Raw genomic sequence first — 21,434 nt, forward strand, 5'->3', positions numbered from 1 at the left:
CCCCGCCCCTTCTAGTCTCTCTCTCTCTCTCTCTCTCTCTCTCTCTCTCTCTCTGTAGAGCGAGAGCACACACACACTCGGACGGAGACACGTTCACGCGGAGGGGGCAATGGGCCCATCATGATGGCAAGGCAACAACAGGGTTATATTTTGTCTGATCAGTTCAGCATCGAGCCCATTGTCTGCAAGCCAGGTATTGGCTATTGTCCTTTTTTTTAGTGCGCAAATATGCACCGTCTCAGGTGTTCTAGTCAATTCGGTTATGGTAGGTCCCAAAGTGAATGTTAGCTAGGTGAAATAAATAAAAAAAAATCTGCTGTGATTTCGAACACTTTCGGGTAACATCACAGCTTCTTTGAGCGCCGTGTTGTGCGGCCGATCATTACACGGGCTTTGTGGGCCCCCTGCAGGCGTCTGGGGCAGACGACGCAAGGCTTTCCCTCTGAAACGAATTTAGGAAAGCCGACTGACAAACAAAAAAAAAAATGTTTCGGAGAGGAGTGGGCGCCATATTGGACTCAAACACGAAGTGAATTTATGGTGACATTTCTCCTCGCTGGCCGCTGCAGATGTGAGCCCTGGTTTTTAGTCAAGCCAGCGAGGATGCATGGCTTTACACTTGGGCATGTTGCCTGCCGCCGGGGCCTATTTAACGGTGCACACAGGCTCGCCGAGCGGCCCTTTTTCTCACTGTAACTGAACACACTTGCACGAAGGCAACATGTCCTCGAACGCAATCCTTTCATTCGCGCAGGCTTCCTCCCATCTCTCCCTGCAAGAAGCCATTCGCCTCAGAACATCACCGGCTCCAAAATTCCAAGTGTTCTGCAGCCCTGAATGGCGTCACCTGATTGGCTGAGAGCCTATCAATCATGCCTTTAGCCGCACCCCTCCCCCCATTCAACCACTCGCCTCTCCGTTCCAGTGTGTTTACTACACTGCCGAGCAAAAGCGAGACACTCGTCTTCACATGCACTGAACCCACTAAAAAGAACAGTTTTTAGTTGTATTCGTAAGAAAACCTCCAAGAGATCAACATGCCCAAGAGAAAGGTACGTATTCTCAAAATAATTGACATACTTTGAGGGGGATATCCGCTATTAATGCATTGCAAACGATTGTGAAGACATCCCTCTGAGACATTACTTAATTATAACGTAATGTATAGCCGGTATTTTTCGCTGGTAATTTTTGCCTATTTTCTAGATATAATGTACATTTTTTATGCGTTAGAATTAATATTTTCCCGCTCGGATACGGCCTTTAAAACGCGTTTTCTTGCCAGAGCCGCTGTCCTTTAGGGAGTCAGAAGTCTCTTTCGGTCTCCATGCAGTTAAAGCACAAGCAGCAGCCATGCTTTGCAGCTCTTGTCCACCTTCGTCGCCGACCTACCGAGAACAAACGCTTCACTTATCGCGAATTCGCCACCAAACCGGCGAAAAGTGCCACTACAAAATGCTTTAGTGCCTTTACTTTGCATTTTGGCCGCAAAAACAGACACTCGCCGTCGCGTTTCGATAAAATTTAATATTTTCTCTCTTTGTTCATAGTCCCAAATGGCTGCGATGGCGTGGCTCTGCCGCCAGGTGGCGCTCGGGCGCCTGTAGCTGGTCCCTCCCCCTTTGCAAAGACTCCCGCGCCAGCTTTCAAATCTGAGCTTCATGCATTCAATGAGAGAAAGAGATGGGGGAGTGAAAGGGAAAAGCGGGGCCTGAGCCCTCAAAATATGGCTCCAGTGGCCCACATGGCTGAGCTCTCACAGCCTATTACTGAAATCATGCATTACCCCGACATTTCTGGGCTGTAATCCTTTAAAATGAACTGTATTTGACATAAAATGTAGTTTTCTCTTGAAACCAAAAAGTGTTTTCAGCAGGTCTATAATTATTCGTAATATGCACCTGAAGCGTTTAGCAAGTGTTTCTTGTTACTATAAACACCGATTAAACTTTTAATAATGCTATTTTGTTTGATTTTTCAAATTTAAAGTGTTATATTTGTGTTTTTCAGACAGCGGTAACAGAAGGAGGAGACAAGGATGGTGGGGTAAGAGTAACACCTTTATACATGGGGTTACAATTGAATTTTCATCAGTATGTGGGCCATGTGAGGGCATTATCAGGAAGAAAGTACCAGTATTTCATTCACATGTGTGTTTTCTGAATACAGTCCCAATCAAATGAAAAGTCCCTCGATAACGGTCTTTGTTTTGTTTCAGCCCCAGAGGAGATCAGCTCGGTTATCAGCGGTAAGAAGACACACTTACCAACTCAACAAACTTATTTACATGAACAAATGTAGTTAAACGTGTTACTCAATGTTAGAATGCTTAAAAGTAGTTAAACACATTATAACTAATTAGAAAAAACAATGTTTTGCCTTTTTAGAGAAGCAAAACCAGTTTTTCTTTTTTATAAAATACTTCAATTTGATTCTTAGCAATACCAAACTTAAAAACATGTTTTTTTGCATTATTAAGCTTTAGAATGAGTTAAGATTATTTCAGTAGTGAATGAGGTAGTAATAAAGTTTTCCAAAGTACCTTCAAGCTATTAGACATCAAGGAAGAAGCAAAGGCAATCGTCTTTTACGAAAAATATATATAAAAAGCCTTTAATGCATCTGGCACATTCTAAATAGAATAAGATAAAAACCATTTCAACACGTTCGGCGTACCTTCAAGCTAATATAATGCCTTATTAAACAAATAAAGTGTGATTTGGAAAGGGTTTTGCTAGTAAAAGGGCCAGACTGGTAAAATACATACTAAAAACCAATAGTGGGCATAATAGAGTGCCTTAGAATGATTACTTTTAGTATTTTTTCTAAATTTCTTAATAAACCCAGTTAGGAGCAGTCAAATTATTGTTATAAACTCTAAAGACAGTGTCTGTATTCAAATAAGTTACTTGTAGGGAACATTAAGAGTTAAGATTCATCGTCACCCGTTTAAAAAGTGTCTTTATGGGAGCCAAAGTCTTTTAATACCTTCAATGGCGTATCAGCAAAGAAAGCAGCGATGTATGTGTAGCGGTTTCTTGATCTCTTTCCTGTCCGTCACAGAAACCAGCCCCACCCAAGCCGGAACCAAAGGTCAAGAAGGCAGCAAAGGTAAGAGATGCTAGCCCTGATACTGAATGAACCAGACACAGGTAGTGTGTGTGTATGGGAATATCCAGCCTGCTAACAGCGTGTCTTGTGGCCACTGCAGAAAGAAAAGGCTGTGAACGATAAGAAGGAGGACAAGAAGACCAAGAAGGCAAAGGAGAACGCAGAGGCGGAGGCAAACGAGGAAAACCACTCTGAGAACGGCGAGGCCAAGACCAACGAGGTGGGTAGACTGCAACGACGTTTGTCATTTCAGACGTACGCGTGCCGTTATCAACTTAAACCGGCTCAAAGTTTTGATGTCGACCCGTGTGCTCTGTCCCACAGGTGGAGGAAGCCCCCGAGGAGGCCAAGGAGGAGGCCAAGTCTGAGTAGCACCACTGCCCTAGCTTCCTCCTCTTCTTCAGTCCCTGTCCCTCCCCCCAACCCCCCCAGCCAGCCAGCCCCCCCAAGTCTCTCACATGGTTTCCCTCCAAGGCGTATTGTTAACAGAGGAATATTTTTATCAATGATTTTATAAGTATCCGTACAGATTTTTAGCACAAAAAGCAAAGCTGATTATGGAGCGCCTTGCAGATTTGCAGTGGTCATATCAAGTGTCTGCAAGCAAGATGAACACACTAAAATCTTTTTTAAATGGCATTTCATGATTATTGAAGGCTTGTTTGGTGTAGAAAGTGTGTCCCTGCCGGATTGGCTATGTTGTGAGTTGTGTATTCCTGTGTTTTTCCCCTCTGTCCACCTCCTCCTCCTCCTCTCTTCTTCCTCCACAGATTAGACCTTCCTTCCCCTACAGTTCAGCCTTTATCCATGTTTTATTAACGGTTCAGCCATGTTAATGTGGGTGATTCTTTTAGACCTAAATGTGCAGTGAGTTCCCTTTTTGCTTCTGTCTCGTTTTTTTTTTTTTTTTTTTTTCATTGAAATCGTGTTTAAAAAAAAAAAAAAGCGTGTTGTCCATAAGAAAGAGGAAGACGAACATGTGAAACATTCCGGGAACAGCGATTGCCTCCAACCTGTCTCCTAGACGACCCTGCGGGTGAAACAGCTCCTGCTCCATCCACGCTGTCATGTCAGCTTTTCTAAACACTCTGGTTTTTTTAAACGATTGAATTTGGAAACCTTCTCTGACAAATGCAGGTGTCTGGTCCCTCTCTTATGTTCTGAAATTCTCTTAATAAAAACAAGTCCTGGGAATTTTCCTCGATATCGTGTGTCTCGCGTTTGTTTCTTTAAGAGCCATAAAATTATTGAAGTTGGGAGCTTCCACGTGAACACTAATAGTCAATAACTAAAAGTTAAAAAGGAGGGTTTGTTACCTTTTTATAAGCATGCATCTACAACTAAAGTCAGCTTCAGTAATGGCACAGGGTGCCTTTATCTCCAGTGGTTGTTTTTTTTTAAGTGAATGTGACAATGTATATGTTTTAAAATGTTAAAATAAAACTTCAAAGCTATATTGTAGCCTTTAAACCTGTAACCTAGTTCTAATGCAGTCCATTAAGCCCATGTGAGAGCTTTTCAGTGAATATCTGTGTAGGGACATGTAAAATCAGACCGGGTACATTCATTTTCAAACATGCAAGACATAAAACAGGATTCAGACAGCCACAGTGACCTCACACTAAATGGAACGCCTGTAATGTAATTTCACTGTATAAATCCAACCTTTCCTTTGAGGCTTCTGCTGCAAGTTATCGATGCCTAACGGAGGCACTTGCTTTAATTAAACGCTGGAAGTTTGTTGATCCTCCAAACCCACCTTAGGTGGGTGTTAGCAGAGGATTTACCCCAACAGGATAGGTCTGTTGCTACAGATCCACAGGGAGGTCAGGTCAGCAAAAGGTCAGCAGCAGTTGGGACACTATTCCCTGATAAAAAGGGCGTGTCTTACTGGGAGACATTCGCGTCTCCATTCTTCGTCCGTTAAAGAATGATTCACCCTTGTTGTGAATCATTGAAATATTCCAGTAAAGTATTTACTCAGCAACAGAATAAAGGCCCCAGCTGACGCCTGTACTTTTTTATTCCCCCTGACTTGTACCCATCACAAGACAGAGGCAAGTCAGAGTGCAGAGGCCTAACACCCACTGAAGGAGCAGACAGGATCTATCCACCCTGCATCTTTATTCTGCCTTTAGGCATCACACATTCAGATTTCACTCTACATGAACTCAAGCATGAGTGCTGTGACCCACATTTACCCCAACCCGCACACAAAATATCACCGCTTTCTTCAGCAGCATCGCATAAAGAGAGCTCCATATTTCTATCATGCATAGGCTACTAAGCTGCATGCACCAGTTCATATAAGAAGCCTGGCAGCAGCAGGAATAAGAACATGCATGTAGTCTTTTAAGCAAACACAGTATGAATGGGTTTTCTGAGCTTTGATTGTGTGTGTGTGTGTGTGTGTGTGTGTGTGTGTGTGTGTGTGTGTGTGTGTGTGTGTGTGTGTGTGTGTGTGTGTGTGTGTGTGTGTGTGTGTGTGTGTGTGTGTGTGTGTGTGTGTGTGTGAGTGTGTGTGTGTGTGTGTAGGCCTACTTGCTTCCAGCATTGACAGTGTCTGAATGTGGATATGAATGCATGTTCGCTGTGTTCTTTGAAGCCCAAACCTCACTTGATGCTCGTTATGATATGCAAGGCAACATTTGTGTGATTATATGGTGCAAACGATTTGCATTGCCCTCTTTAAAAAAAAAAAAAAATATATATATATATATATATACATATATATTTGCAACTGGCCGCAGCAGGCCTTATGTCTTAAAGACTTGCGCTTGTGAGAGTTCTTATAACTATAATTCACTACCGGCATTTTCCACACCAAACTACGCTATGTTGGATTGCTTCCGCTATTCTGTGCAGCAGTTGCAGCACCTCTGACCTGCATTGTCATGGCCGAGCAGCGGGCTCCATTTTGTCGATATTTCTGTTGGGCGCAGAGCGTTCTTGCGTCGCGCCGCCGCTAGATGGCAGACTTGCCTTATCTTTTACTCCTGCAAACACAGAGGAGCTTTGCTCATGGCAGCCTGGGCGAGCTTTGATTATCCTTCCATTTTATTAACTGATAGCCTACATTAAAACGTGTTATTATTTCTTTTCCCCTGAGGCGTATTACTAGGAATCAATGAATAATAGGAGACAGATCATAGCATTCATCATGAAAAGACACTTCAAAAGTGGATCCTTCCAGGCTTTCAAAAACAAAACAAAATCCCATTTCCTCTTTTCATTCACATGCCCCCTCATACTTTCTTTTAATCCTCCGTCAGCATGCATCTGTTTGATTTAACCTGCATTCAACCAGACGGTTCAATTAAGAGCAAATTCTCATCATCATAAATTCAGCATCCTGTGATGTGAGGTGAAAACTAAAGGTAATGTAGGCTGTTATTGATCAGACAGAAAGTTTCTGATATCAGACACGGTGGTCTGTCTTTTCTTTGTAATTTTTGCCACACCGCCTTCTTTCATCTGTGCAGCCCTTATTCCTCCTCCTATTGATCCGTCCATCCATCATGTCTCCTGTGATCAGCCCCTCTTACTCGATAACGCCTTTGATGCTGAGATGCTGACATACTGTCCTCTCCCCGAGGCATTAGGACACCAAAGAGCTGATTACTCCAGTATTATTTCATCTTTTGTCTGTGCATGTTTGCTGCCTGAACTGAATGTTTGTCTGCCTGCCTAACTGTCTGTCTGACCATCTGCCAGTCTGTCTGCTTGTCTGCACTTCATTGTAATCACAAGGGAGTTGTGCCCCCACCCCAGTGTGCACTCTCATTCTGTCCTCTCTAACTCTATGATGGGTTATGATATGTTGACTAAAATAGCCTCCTTTCCCTTTTTTTTTAAACATGCGCGTACGCTATTCTGTCATCCCACGCATTCCCAGGCAGCCTCCTCCCCACACTCATCCATTCGCATCCACTGTCCACATCCCTCTGGTCAGGGTCTCGCACGCAGGGTGGAGTGAATGAGTGTGTGAGCGACCATGTGTTTAGCACACACCCTCCCATGTGCGTTGGTGGTGTGCAGAAGTCTACCAAGGGGGCCGGGGGTTCTTTGCGGAAAAGATGAGAATGACCTTTTACGAGGAAGTGATTTAAATGATGTCCTGTCGTCACCAGGGATACCAGTGTGTGAATGTGGATGAGCATTTATTGTGGAAACAACGTCACACTTTGGCACATGATTACACACGGACACACACGCACACACACACACACACACACACACACACACACACACACACACACACACACACACACACACACACACACACACACACACACACACACACACACACAGCAATAGCAAGAGAGGACAATATGCACACACACGCGCACAAGTTGCCAACAGGTAGGCCCATATGCTTTGACATTTTGTGTGAAAAAAGCCTGAGTCAAATGTCCTCCCTGTAGACCGGACCTTAGTGATGCTGAAGGAACAGATGTTTAGTGACAAGCTTCTCTAACTCTCTGAGAGGATGTTGCTGTTGTTTGTGTTCGACTGTCTTGTTTATCTGCGAGGCAGGCTGCACCTCTACGGGGGTGGGATGTAGCCTACAAGAGCGAGTGAATGGGAAGAGGCAGGGTGAAAAGGATGGGGAGAAGGAAGAAGAGGAAGGTAGGGAGGGGAGTGGTGGGGGTAGAAAGGGAGAAGAGCTGGATGCAGATGGGGATAGATCTCTCCGTGCACGCAGACAAGATGGAAATGAGTGGGCGTCTGTGACGTCAATCAGCATAGACACACACACACACACACACACACACACACACACACACACACACACACACACACACACACACACACACACACACACACACAGTGAGACACTCCCCTCCTCCTCCAGTCCCATGCTAATACATGCTTCACTGCCACAGCAGCAGTGCCACAGATCACAGGCACCATCAGCACACACAACAAGAAGACATGTAAAGTCATAATTTGTTTTTTTATAAATTAAAGATCGGATAATTGTACTCCTCTGGCCTTCAACAGAGGCTATCTGAGAAGTTTGGAGAGGAAAGCTCTCTTTTTCTGCTAACAACTCATAGATGTAACAAAGAGCCCCAACAGGGACCCAGTCACAAGCCTCACAGTTTAGCAACCATTGGTTTGATCTTCACCAGTGTGTTGTATTTAGCTTACCATTTACCATTTACCATTTACCATTTACCATTTGTTCCACCAACTCCAACCAAGCAGCAACCTCCGGTGCTGAAAAATGAAGCCAACATGTAGGCTAAGTGCTAAGTGCCAAAAACTGCAGTTCATCAAGTGGCCACTCGAGGCTGGCTCCATAAGGGAGTAAATCCCCATAGACCCACATGTTAAACTGCCAAACTTTACAGCAGGATTAAACATGTTTATAGCCTGATAGACACAAAACGGTTTTGGTTTGTCTTTATTGCTAAGTTCATTCATGACAACTGTTTCTACAATTCTTTTATAACTCACCTGTTTAAAGGGGTGATAGAATGCAAAACCGATTTTACCCTGTCATAGTTGAATAATGACAGTTCGGTGGGTAAATAGGACATACATAGAAGCTCAAAGTCCCACTGACATCCCTTTACTATGAAAATTTCATATTTTGAAACTGCCGCTGAAAACGGGCGAATCCCAACAAAGCTGGAAGTTGACGTCAACCTCCCAAAAACCGGAACCTTTGTCAGCCCATGGGTGTATTAAGAGAACGGTCACGCCCCAACATTTACATAGGCTACACAACTGACCTGAGATCAGGTAGTCTTCAGAATCTAGGTCGCGCATATCTCTGCTATTCCATTACAAAATTCACTTCTGAAACTTTTTTATGCGAGAAATCAACTATGTAAGGCTCAAATATGGGCCACTTTACGAAAATGGATGGCTAATTGCAAATTTTGTCCAACTGTGTGTCGGAATTCAGCTGCTGGTGCTGCCTGTGTTGCTGCCTCGCCGCCCGACCTGCCTTCCTTCACACACCCCGGCCTGCTCTGAGGTACTTGGAGCTCCGTCAACGACTGGCAGCCCACAGCACTCCATACCCGCGCAAAGTCACCGGGTTTTGGATAATGGACTACTAAACGCTGGTGCTCTGACAGAGCTCCAGGGCTTGCCCCCCTTCTTCTGCTAGCTAAATGCCGGTGTGTGTGAGTGAGAGCACGGTCAGCGAGCTTGTTACGCCAGCATTCTCTTACCACAGGTTCCAGTTAATCTTTTAATGTGTGTAATTATAATGTGTTGAGTTATTTAAACAAACCATTGGGGAAATAAACGCCGCTTGTCCGCGAGTCTCATTGATAGAGCCTGCGGCTGGATGTAGCTCTATCAATGAGAGCTAGCTAGCCTCCTCTTAGAATTCCTCTGGAATTCACAAATATTCATTATCTTGAAATTGGACACCGTTGTTAGCTTTATAAAACCTTTAGGGAGATGTTGTATAAGTGGCGTGACGAAATTCAAACTGTAAATATACTCAAATTAAGGCGAAAAGGAAGCTAACTATCCGTGATTTGTAGCTAGGAATTTTAGGGACAGTCACAGCTAACGAAACACCTAGTCTTCACAAATATTCATTAACTTGAAATGGGACACCGTTGTTAGCTTTATAAGACATATAGTTAGATTTTGTGTAAGTGGCGTGACGAAATTCAAACTGTAAATATAATCGAATTAAGGCGAAAAGGAAGCTAGCTAGCTAACTATCCGTGGTTTGTAGCTACACATAGCTAGGATTGAAGGGACAGTCGCAGCTAACAAACACCTAGTTTTCACAAATATTCATTAAATTTAAATCGGACACCGTTGTTAGCTTTATAAGACCTTTAATTAGATTTTGTATAAGTGGCGTGACATGTGTGTAACATGTGGTAACAGATTGCTGGTGTAACAAGCTCGCTGATGGCGCTCTCACTCTCACACAACGGGCCATTTAGCTAGCAGGAAGAGGGGAGTTGAAGGCCCTGGAGCTCTGTCAGGGCAGCGGTGTTGGTAGTCCCTGCTGTGGGCTGCAGCCGTGACCGAGCTCCAAGTACCTCATAGCAGACCGGGGTCTGTGAAGGAAGGCAGGCCGGGCGAAAAGGCAGCACCAGCGGCTGAACTCCGACACACAGTCTTACCAAATTTGCAATTAGCCATCAATTTTCGTAAAACGGCCCATATTTGAGCTTTATATAGTTGATTTCTCGCTTAAAAAAGTCTCAGAAGTGAATTTAATAACGAAATAGCCCGATAAACAATGTATAACTTTGCAGTGTCTGAAATATGAGAGTCTCCCATGTGTTTCTATGTAGTTTGCTCAAACCAATCAGCGCGTAGATCATTCTGAATATTCATGAGCATAAGAGCATGAGCACAATTTTCAGCCCAACCAATGTTACATACCCCATTAGGAGACCTTAAGGAACAGTGTAAAATACCCTATATAATCATTCTATCACCCCTTTAAAGTATATTAATGCTTAAAGTTGTGCATACGGGTAATTAAGGGTGTGCCACTTTGAGTGACAGGTGGGCTGCCGTCAAAAGAGTGGGCCAGCATGGACTGTAGGTTTCATCCCGCCTGCCTCAGCTCCATCCACGCTCCACCTCTTTGCCCATTTTTGGATAAGCCCGGAGTTAGGCAACATGTAGTCAGGCTCGTCGCGGTTCATTTACCGGATAGTTCCGGCGCTGCCGTAAGTTCCGCCAAATGTCCCACACCTTACGCTTTCTTTGTGTTTACGTTTAAAATCAGGTCGCGTTGATGAACATCAACCGGAACCTCTGAGCTAGCAAGCTAACGTTACAAGCTTTCGGGGAATGATTGTTAATATTTACAAAAGAATATGTTTAAGGCCTTTTCTGTCTAACTGGGACGTTTTTGGACCTAATGGCGTGGATTTGCTATGGACATGATACACACAGCGATATAGGCCTACTGGTAAGAGTGAATTACGTATATATCCATCTAATTTATATAGCTCACATTACTGTATTGTTTGAACAGTTCACTTCAATTCATATTGTATATGAGGCGTTTTCTTTTGCGGGGTTCCAATGTTCCACCAAAAGAAGTCCCTTCCCGAGACTATTCTGCAGAGCCACCGTCGCTGCGTCCGGAGTTTAGCGCCGCCCAAGACCGTTGTGATTTGTTTAAAGAAATGCAAACAACCCCTGACCATTTTTTCTCCTATCCAGGAGTGTGTGTGTTTGTGTGTGTTTGTGTGTGGAGGACCTTCCTTTGCAGTGCTGTGGAGATAGGTCTGGCAATGTGAGACTGGGCGATATCTGGAGCATCGGGAGCCGCCCACTTTCACCTTCATTTTGGCTCTTCAGAAACCCATGGGTCGTCACGGAGATTACGTCCACATTTTATACAGTCTATGATGCCAAACCTCCAGTTTGTAATGAAGGCTTCTGTCAAAAAATTTGAAGTCTCAAGCCCAAGCTGAGAAAAATCTTAGGTTAGGTAAAATAATTAGTAAACTTCTAAACTTTTGTGCCCCTCACTCTGTTGCAAATCTGCCTTTCTGTCCGCCTGATTGATCACTTGTTATGTAACTTGTGTCTTTGTCACCTGGCTAACATTAGGATCCATTATGCTGCATTTAGTTTGCATAAGTGAGGTCTCAGTGAACCATAAGTCCCTGAAGGGATTTGATACCAAAGAGACAAGCAGACAGGAGGCACAGACACCATTCAGGAAACATACACTATTTTCTACATCACTGCCCAATTAGGATTGATATAAGAGGAGTTAAAGTAATGCTGGCACGATTTGAGCCTGAACATAGCACAGATGGGTTGTGAGTGGAATAACAAAGCTATATGATTGACAGGTTAAATTCCTCAAGGTTTACTGATTCAGGCTCCGTGTGTGGCATGTATTTGGCAAGTTTGCCTTTAAGAAATTATCCATCCATGTCACTACGTCGTGACGACACAGACTTCTATCTAGAGAAATAAAAAAACTATTTTTGAAACACTCCGCACTGCCTTGCAAATCTTGCTGTTAGGGATGATTTAGCGAATAAAGTATCTATTTCAAAGTAAGGCGGTGTGTGTGTATATTTCTGATGAGGAGGGATTGGTGGGTGGCATTAGAACTAAATATGCAGCAGTCACTTGCCTTGCCAATTGTTCTATTCATTTGAGTAAAATGGTTTTCCTGGCTGTTTTTCATCAGGGGTTTTATCCTCTTGTACCCTCAGCTGGGAGAGGACTGAGTCATAGCAGTCAAGGAAGCAGGTGGGTGGGAGGCACACAGTGGGTAGGGGGAGATGAGTAAATTAGAGGACGTGGGTGGTACAGGTTAAGGAGGGTGAATGAAGGAGGTTGTAGTGAATGAAAAAAAAGGATGAATGGTGAATACTATAAATCCATTTATTACCTGCTGTTCACCAGTCACATAAAGAGAAATCCTGTCTGCAACGGAGCATAAAACCCCTTACAAATGATCATGGCTTGCTTCTTTATTTATTTTTCTTTTATTTAACCTTTATTTAACCAGGTAGGCCGTTGAGAATAGGTTCTAATTTGCAACGGCGACCTTACCAAGAAAAGCATAAGCGTGCAGGACAACATACAGTTTCACATTTAATACAATACAGGAATACAGAATACAATAGGCTACATAAAGTGCAGATTAGGTAGGCATTACAAAGCCGGTGCAAAGTGAGGGGTGAGTAAGACGATGGATATGCGAAAGTGATATGGTAATAACACAATATACATGAATAAACAGTCTATAACAGTACTGAGATGTGGTGAAGAGTCAAAAAAAAAAAAAAAAGATCTATTTAGTGATGTTGATCAGTTATAACGCAATATATATGAATGGGCAGTCTATATAAATGCTGAGATGTAGTAAAGAGTCAATATACAGTTGGTGCAAAGTGTGGTTTAGATAATGATGTAGATCAGTAATAACACAGTATACATGAACAGACAGACTATATAAATGCTGAAATGTAGTAAAGAGTCAATATACAGTTAGTGCAGATTGTGGGCCAAAGGAGGTGTGGGCTTTTGGTGTGACCAATTCAATTCAATTCAATTCAATTTTATTTATAGTATCAAATCATAACATAAGTTATCTCGAGACACTTTACAGATAGAGTAGGTCTAGACCACACTCTATATTTTACAAAGACCCAACAATTCCAACAATTCCAGTAATTCCCTCAAGAGCAAGCAGTGCGACAGTGGCGAGGAAAAACTCCCTCTTGGGAAGAAACCTCGGACAGACCGGCTCTTGCTGGTGGTGTGTCTGACGAGCGGTTGGGGGTGTGATGAACAGTGGCGATAGTAGTCACATTAATAATGGAACAGTGACTGGATGTAGCGGGGAAGCTGCAGGGTTCAGCCAGGACGCAGCATGACATTGCAGGGCACGCTGAGCTCAGCAGGGGAGTGCAGCAGGACCGCGGCGACAGCTGCAACCAGGGTCTTGGTGCAAACGTTCTCCAAGGAAATACGCTGGGGGAAAAAGCATAAGGACTCGGGGAGTAAACTCCCCAGAAGCTAGGATTAGTAACAAGCATTTCTGGGACGGGCTGCACACAAATAGTAATAGTAATAGTAACAGTAATAGAAACAGTAATAGAAGGGAGAAGAGAGAGCAGCTCAGTGTGTCAAAGGAAGGAAGTCCCCCGGCAGTCTAGGACTATAACAGCGTAACTATAACAGGTAACTAAGAGAGACAGGTCATAAGGGAGGTAGCTTTTCCGGCTTAGAACTCTCCCCCCCGGATCTGGCTTGGCTGGCCTGCCTCCCTCTACTTTGTTATGTATTATTAATCTAACAATTATGAAGAGAAGCAGTTGGGCCAGTTAGGTGAACACTGCAACTCCTCACTCCCTAACTATAAGCTTTATCAAATAGGAGAGTTTTAAGTTCATTCTTGAATGAGGTGACAGTTTCTGCCCCCCGAACCCAGATCGGAGCTGGTTCCATAGGAGAGGAGCCTGATAACTGAAGGCTCTAGCTCCCATTCTACTTTTAGAGACTCTAGGTACCACCAGTAACTCTGCATTCTGGGGAGACGCAAGTGCTCTAGTAGGACAATGGGTTATTAGGAGCTCTTCTAGATATGATGGTGCTAGACCATTTAGAGCTTTGTAGGTCAAGAGAAGGACTTTAAACTCAATCCTGGATTCAACAGGAAGCCAATGCAGAGAAGCCAATACAGGAGAAATATGATCTCTTTTCTTAGTTCTTGTGAGAACACGCTGCAGCATTCTGGATCAGCTGGAGAGTCTTAAGAGACTTATTTGAGCAACCTGACAGTAGGGAATTACAATAGTCCAGCCTGGAAGTAACAAATGCATGGACTAGTTTTTCAGCGTCGTTTTGAGACAGGATATTCCTAATTTTGGCAATATTACGAAGATGAAAAAAGGCTGTTCTTGAGGTTTGTTTTAGATTGGCATTAAAGGATATATCCTGATCAAAGATAACTCTTAAATTTCTAACAGTGGTGCTGGAGGCCAGGGCAACACCATCCAGAGTAGCTATATCTCTAGATAATGAAGTTCCGAGGTGTTTAGGGCCCAGCACAATAACTTCAGTTTTGTTAGGGTTTAACATCAGAAAATTATAGGTCATCCAGGATTTTATATCCTTAATGCACTCTTGAAATTTTGCTAGCTGACTGGTTTCGTCTGGTTTGATTGACAAGTATAATTGGGTGTCATCCGCGCAACAGTGAAAGTTAATTGAGTGTTTTCTAATAATATTGCCTAGAGGAAGCATATATAAGGAGAATAGAATTGTTCGCCAAGCACTGAGCCTTGAGGAACCCCATGGCTAACTTTAAGCGTACTTGGAGGATTTATCATTAACATTCACAAATTGAGATCGATCAGAGAAATAGGACCTAAACCAACTCAGAGCAATTCCTTTAATGCCAACCAAGTGTTCCAATCTCTGTAACAGGATTGAATGGTCAATTGTGTCAAATGCAGCACTAAGATCTAGTAAAACAAGAATGGAGACAAGACCTTTGTCTTCAGCAGTTAAAAGGTCGTTAGTAATTTTCACCAGTGCCGTCTCTGTGCTATGATTCTTTCTAAATCCTGATTGAAAGTCATCAAATAAACTGTTGCTATGTAGAAAATCACATAACTGATTAGCAACCACCTTCTCAAGGATCTTGGATAGAAAAGGAAGGTTAGATATAGGTCTATAGTTTGCTAAGACCTCAGGATCCAGGGGTGGGTTTTTTCAGAAGAGGATTTATCACAGCTACTTTAAATGACTGTGGTACATAACCTGTTAATAGAGACATATTGATCATATCTAGTAATGAGGTGTTAACCACAGGTAATGCTTCTTTGAGTAGTCTCGTTGGGATGGGGTCCAAGAGACAGGTAGATAGCTTAGCTGAGGATATCTTTAACAATAATTGTTGAAGATCTATAGGATAAAAGCAGTCTAAGTATATGTCGAGACTAGTCTTTATTTCCTACGACTCGCGGTTTAAAGGTGAACCGTTAGAAGTTGAGTGTAAAAGGTGATGAATTTTATCTCTAATTGTTGTAATTTTATCATTGAAGAAGCTCATGAAGTCATCACTACTCAGAGCTAGAGGAATAGATGGCTCAGTAGAGCTGTGGCTATCTGTCAGCCTGGCGACAGTGCTGAAAAGAAACCTGGGTTGTTCTTGTTTTCTTCTATTAGTGATGAGTAATAGTCTGATCTGGCCTTTCTTAGGGCCTTCCTATAGGTTTTGAGACTTTCTTGCCAATCCAAACGAGAATTCTTCCACCTTGGTGGAACGCCACTTACATTCGAGGTTTCGCGAAATTTGTTTTAATTTGCGAGTTTGGGAGTTATACCAAGGTGCTAGTTTCCTTTGCTTCATCATCTTCTTTTTCAGGGGAGCGACGGAGTCTAAGGTCGTCCGTAAGGCATGTCGTAACACGGTCTACAAATGCATCAATTTGAGAGGGACTGAGGTTAACATACAGGTCCTCTGTTATGTTAAGGCATGACATATAGTCGAATGCTGTTGGAATATCTTCTTTAAATTTAGCTATAGCACTGTCAGATAAGCATCTGGTGTAGGAGCTTTTATCTAATTTAATATAATCAGGTAGTAAGAATTCGAAAGTGATTAAAGAATGATCTGATAATACCGAATTCTGCGGAAAATATTATTAAATCCTCAATTTCAATACCATATGCCAGCACAAGGTCGAGGGTGTGGTTAAAACAGTGCGCGCCTTGTGGACACTCTGACTGAAACTGATTGAATCCAGTAATGAGTTGAAAGCAGTACTAAGGCTGTCATTGTCAACGTCCACATGGATATTAAAATCACCTACAAGAAGTACTTGGTCTGATTTAAGGACTAAACATGATAAAAACTCTGGAATTCAGATAAAAATTCAGAATACGGACCTGGAGCCCTGTAAATAACAACGAATATAATTGGCTGTAATTTTTTCCATTTTGGATGTTGAAGATTAAGAACAAGACTTTCAAATGAGTTATAATGTAATTTAGGTTTAGGAGTAATTAGCAGGCTTGCATCAAAGATGGCTGCAACTCCCCCCTCCTCGGCCGAGCCTCTAGGAATTTGAGTATTAATATGGCTGGGAGGTGGGGCTTCATTTAGACTAACATAGTCTTCATGGCCCAGCCAGGTTTCAGTAAGACAAAATAAATCAATTTTATTGTCTGATATCAACTCCGTTTACCAGTACTTGCTTTAGAAGACAGAGATCTAATATTTAATAGTCCACATCTAATTTTCCTATTTTGTTCTATTGCAGTAGTTTTAATTCCAATTAGGTTGTTAAGTATAGCGCATCTTTTGTTTACCTTTGATTTAACCGATCTGAGCCGGGGACAGACACCGTGCTTATTAGACTATGAGTGGGGCGACTGCTCCAACGCAAGAACAACAGAGTGCGGGCGTAGCACTGCACCTCTGATTACTAATATCAAACTTGGGTTGTCATGGTTTATGTCTGATAAATTCGTTCAGATTTTTTGATATGAGAGGCCGGCACCGTCCCAGGTGGGATGAATGCCGTCTCTCTCAATCAGACCAGGCTTTCCCCAGAACGCCCTCCAGTTATTCACATAGCCCACATCATTAGCTGGGCACCACCCCGACAACCAGCGGTGGAAGGATGACGTCGGCTGTACATTTCATCATTGGTCAGGTTTGGCAGGGGTCCAGAGAAAACTACTGAGTCCGACATTGTCTTTGCGTATGCACAAAGTGACTCAACATTCATTTTAGTGATCTCCGATTTCGACCATTACCACCTACGTGAAGTATGATCTTACTGTATTTACGGTTCTTTTTGCCAGCAGCTTTAGATGGGTTTCTATATCGCCGCTCCAGCCCCCGCCGGGCACATATGACCGTAGGTAGGCCTACTGTAGCCGCCGGGGCCGCTGGCTTCACATATCGCAGTATAGAGCTCCCAATAACCAGAACTGGCTTCTCGCGGGTGTATCGCTGAGTAGGGAGAACCTGTTAGAGAGGCAAAGACGCTCCGGTTTAGAGCGACCTTCATCATGTGCACTCCCTGGTCTAGATCTAACGCTACGCTTCCCTCGGACAGTCACCCACTCGCCCGGCTGCTCTGGGTCTGCCGGGGGACAGCTAGCAGAAGCTACAGAAGCTACAGTATGTTGGCCCGCATTAACTACATGGTGCTGGCTAGCTACGGAAGCATACGATTCTGATCTGACCAAGGAGATGTAACTGCTAGAGCGCAGGTTGCGGGTGGGTAAAGCTATGGTGACCAGTGAGCGTAGGTACAGCGGGGCTTTGCCTAGCAAGGATTTGTAAATGAGTTGGTACCAGTGAGTTAAGCGACGAGTGTGTAACGAGGGCCAGCCAACTAATGCATAGAGGTTGCAGTGGTGAGTGTTAAAGGGGGCTTTGGTCACAAAACGTATCGCACTATGGTAGACAACATCTAGTTTTATCAGGAGAGAGTTTGAGCCAAATGACATCACTAAAATTGAGAATTGGTAAAATTGTCACTTTCACCAAGGCGAGAATCGAACCTTGTGGCACCCCCATAGAGACATCCATAGGTTCAGACAACAGGCCCTCAGATTTAACGCGCTGGACCCTATCAGAAAAATAGTTATTGAACCACGCTAGGCAGTCATGAGAGAACCCAAGGTTGTTGAGTCTGTTGATAAGAATACGATGGTTAACAGAGTCAAAGGCCTTGGACAGATCAATGTAGACGGCTGCACAGTAATGCTTTTTGTCAATGGCGGCTGTGATGTCGTTTATGACCTTGAGGGTAGCTATGGAACAGCCATGACCGGCACGGAAGCCAGATTGCTTAGCGGACATAATACGGTGGGATTCGAGATTGTTGGTAATCTGTTTAGTGACCAAGCTTTTGAGGACTTTCGAAAGACAGGGTAAGATAGATATGGGTCTATAGCAGTTTGGGTCAAGGGTTTCTCCCCCTTTAAAGAGAGGGATGACTCTGGCGGATTTCCAGCTCCGGGAATTTATGAAGATGCGAGAGACAGGTTAAACAGGTTGGTAATGGGGGAAGCGATAATATTTGCAGATCATTTTAGGAAATTGGGGTCCAGGTTGATTTGTAAGGGTCCAGATTTTGCAACTCCCTCAACAGAGAGTAGTGGGTGTAGTGGGGGGTGTGGTTGTGTAGCTGCGGGGGTTGTAGAGCAGTTTGCTGGGGGGCCGGCCGCCAGATGGAAAGCATGACCGGCTTCAGCAAAATGCTTATTGAAGTTCTCTATTATCATAAACTTGTTTGTGGTGATATTATTACCTAATTTCAGAGACATGGGCAGCTGGGAGGAGGTGTTCTTGTTCTCCATCGTTTTTACAGTGTCCCAGAAGTTTTTTGAATTGGCACTGCAAGAAGCAAATTTCAGTTTGAAGTAGCGAGCCTTAGCTACTCGGACTGCCTGAGTGTACCAGTTCGGAAAATGGTGTCCAGGGCACTGCTTGGGGCTGAGGGGGGTCTGTAACAAGCAGCAACGGTAATAGCCTTATTTCTAGAGAGCTGGATTTTTAAAAATAGAAGCTCAAATTGTTTGGGTACGGACCTTGATAGGATGACAGAGCTCTGTAAGCTCTCTCTACAATACATTGCAACCCCTCTCTCTTTGGCGGTTCTATCTTGACGGAAAATGTTATAATTAGGGATTTCTATTTCGGCGTTATTGGCGGATTTATAAGTGCGTTATAATAACAGGTTCAGCTGTGTCTATCTTGGCAATGGTATTCAATAAACATTGCTCTTATGTACATTAGACTTTATAGGGGTGATAGAATGATTATATAGGGTATTTTACACTGTTCCTTAAGGTCTCCTAATAGGGTATGTAACATTGGTTGGGCTGAAAATTGCCCGAATGCTATTTTATTAGGCCCTTAACTACACTGTGAATATGGCTCTATTTGGAACAAGAGCTTTTCTTCCAAATATGGTATGCTCATTAATATTCAGAATGAGCTATGCACTGATTGGTTTGAGCAAACTACATAGAAACACATGAGAGACTCGGCAGCAGGCCTCATATTTCAGACACTGCAAAGTTATACAATGTTTGTTGGGCTATTTCGTTATTAAATTCACTTCTGAGACTTTTTTAAGCGAGAAATCAACTATATAAAGCTCAAATATGGGCCGTTTTACGAAAATTGAAGGCTAATTGCAAATTTGGTAAGACTGTGTGTCGGAGTTCAGCCGCTGGTGCTGCCTCGCCGCCGGCCGGTGCTGCCTCGCCACCCGGCCTGCCTCGCCACCCGGCCTGCCTTCCTTCACAGACCACGGCCTGCTATGAGGTACTTGGAGCTCCATCACGGCTGGCAGCCCACAGCAGCTGCCCTGACAGAGCTCCAGGGCCTTCAACTCCCCTCTTCCTGCTAGCTAAATGGCCCGTTGTGTGAGAGTGAGAGCGCGGTCAGCGAGCTTGTTACACCAGCAATCTCTTACCACATGTTACACACATGTCACGCCACTTATACAAAATCTAACTAAAGGTCTTATAAAGCTAACAAAGGTGTCCGATTTCAAGTTAATTAATATTTGTGAAGACAAAGTGTTTCGTTAGCTGCGACTGTCCCTTCAATCCTAGCTACAAATCACGGATAGTTAGCTTCATTTTCGCCTTAATTCGAGTATATTTACAGTTTGAATATCGTCACGCCACTTACACAACATCTAACTAAATGTTTTATAAACCTAACAACGGTGTCCGATTTCAAGTTAATTAATATTTGTGAAGACTAGCTAGGTGTTTCGTTAGCTGTGACTGTCCCTTCAATCCTAGCTACAAATCACGGATAGTTAGCTTCCTTTTCGCCTTAATTCGAGTATATTTACAGTTTGAATTTCCTCACGCCACGTATACAACATCTAACTAAATGTCTTATAAAGCTAACAACTGTGTCAGATTTCAAGTTAATGAATTTTTATGAATTCCAGAGGAATTCTAAGAGGAGGCTAGCTAGCTCTCATTGATAGAGCTCCATCCAGCCGCAGGCTCTATCAATGAGACTCACGGACAAGCTGAGTTTATTTCCCCAATCGTTTGTTTAAATAACTCAACACCAGAGGTGTATAGTCCAGGTGCCAGAAAGTAAAAATCCTGCCATGTTTTTGGATCTGCCTCTACATCTAGAACAGGTGTTTTCACTAACGAGCTCATCTACCTGGTAGAGGAGCTGGTTTAGTGATGGTTGGGACAGCTGCTGGACAGGATTTCTACTTTCTGGCACGTGGACAATACACCTCTGCTCAACACATTATAATTACACACATTAAAAGATTAACTGGAACCTGTGGTAACAGATTGCTGGCGTAACAAGCTCGCTGACCGCGCTTTCACTCACATACACCGGGCATTTAGCGAGCAGGAAGAGGGGAGTTGGAGGCCCTGGAGCTCTGTTAGAGCAGCGGCGTTTCGTAGTCCATTAGCCCAAAACGGTGTCTTTATGGAGTGCTGTGGGTTGGCAGCCGTGACTGAGCTCCATCTATCTCACAGCAGGCCGGGGTCTGTGAAGGAAGGCAGGCCAGGCGGCGAGGTAGCTACACAGGCAGCACCAGCCTCTGAACACCGACACACAGACACACAATTAGACATCAATTTTCGTAAAACGGCCCATATTTGACCTCTACATAGTTGATTTCTCGCATAAAAAAGTCTCAGAAGTGAATTTAATGGTAAAATAGCATATGAACAATGTATACAATTTCTGAGATCTGCACGACCTAGATTCAGAAGACTAACTGATCTCAGGTCAGTTGTGTAGCCTATGCAAATGTTGGGGCGTGACAAAGAGAAAGACTAGAGCCAAATGAGGAGGAGCCGCAATAGTTGATGTCAAC

At 43.5% G+C, this 21,434-nt stretch overlaps 1 protein-coding gene across 1 annotated transcript; it reads left to right on the forward strand.

The window, feature by feature from the left end:
• The first annotated feature begins 895 nt into the window (after window positions 1-895).
• LOC120566884 (non-histone chromosomal protein HMG-14A-like) lies at window positions 896-4,317 on the forward strand. Its single transcript, XM_039813560.1, has 6 exons — window positions 896-1,052; window positions 2,011-2,046; window positions 2,219-2,248; window positions 3,064-3,111; window positions 3,212-3,331; window positions 3,436-4,317. The coding sequence occupies exons 1-6, from the start codon at window positions 1,038-1,040 to the stop codon at window positions 3,481-3,483; spliced, it is 297 nt and encodes a 98-aa protein (XP_039669494.1). The 5' UTR covers window positions 896-1,037; the 3' UTR covers window positions 3,484-4,317.
• Window positions 4,318-21,434: the final 17,117 nt, after the last annotated feature.

The sequence above is a fragment of the Perca fluviatilis genome, chromosome 10 (assembly GCF_010015445.1).
Source record: "Perca fluviatilis chromosome 10, GENO_Pfluv_1.0, whole genome shotgun sequence".
Taxonomy (NCBI): Eukaryota; Metazoa; Chordata; class Actinopteri; order Perciformes; family Percidae; genus Perca; species Perca fluviatilis.

Excerpts from the sequence above, each read along its gene's own strand:
- LOC120566884 (XM_039813560.1), top strand. Across the intron at positions 2,047-2,218 it reads GAGGAGACAAGGATGGTGGG|CCCCAGAGGAGATCAGCTCG; the intron begins GTAAGAGTAACA and ends GTTTTGTTTCAG. Across the intron at positions 2,249-3,063 it reads GATCAGCTCGGTTATCAGCG|AAACCAGCCCCACCCAAGCC; the intron begins GTAAGAAGACAC and ends TGTCCGTCACAG.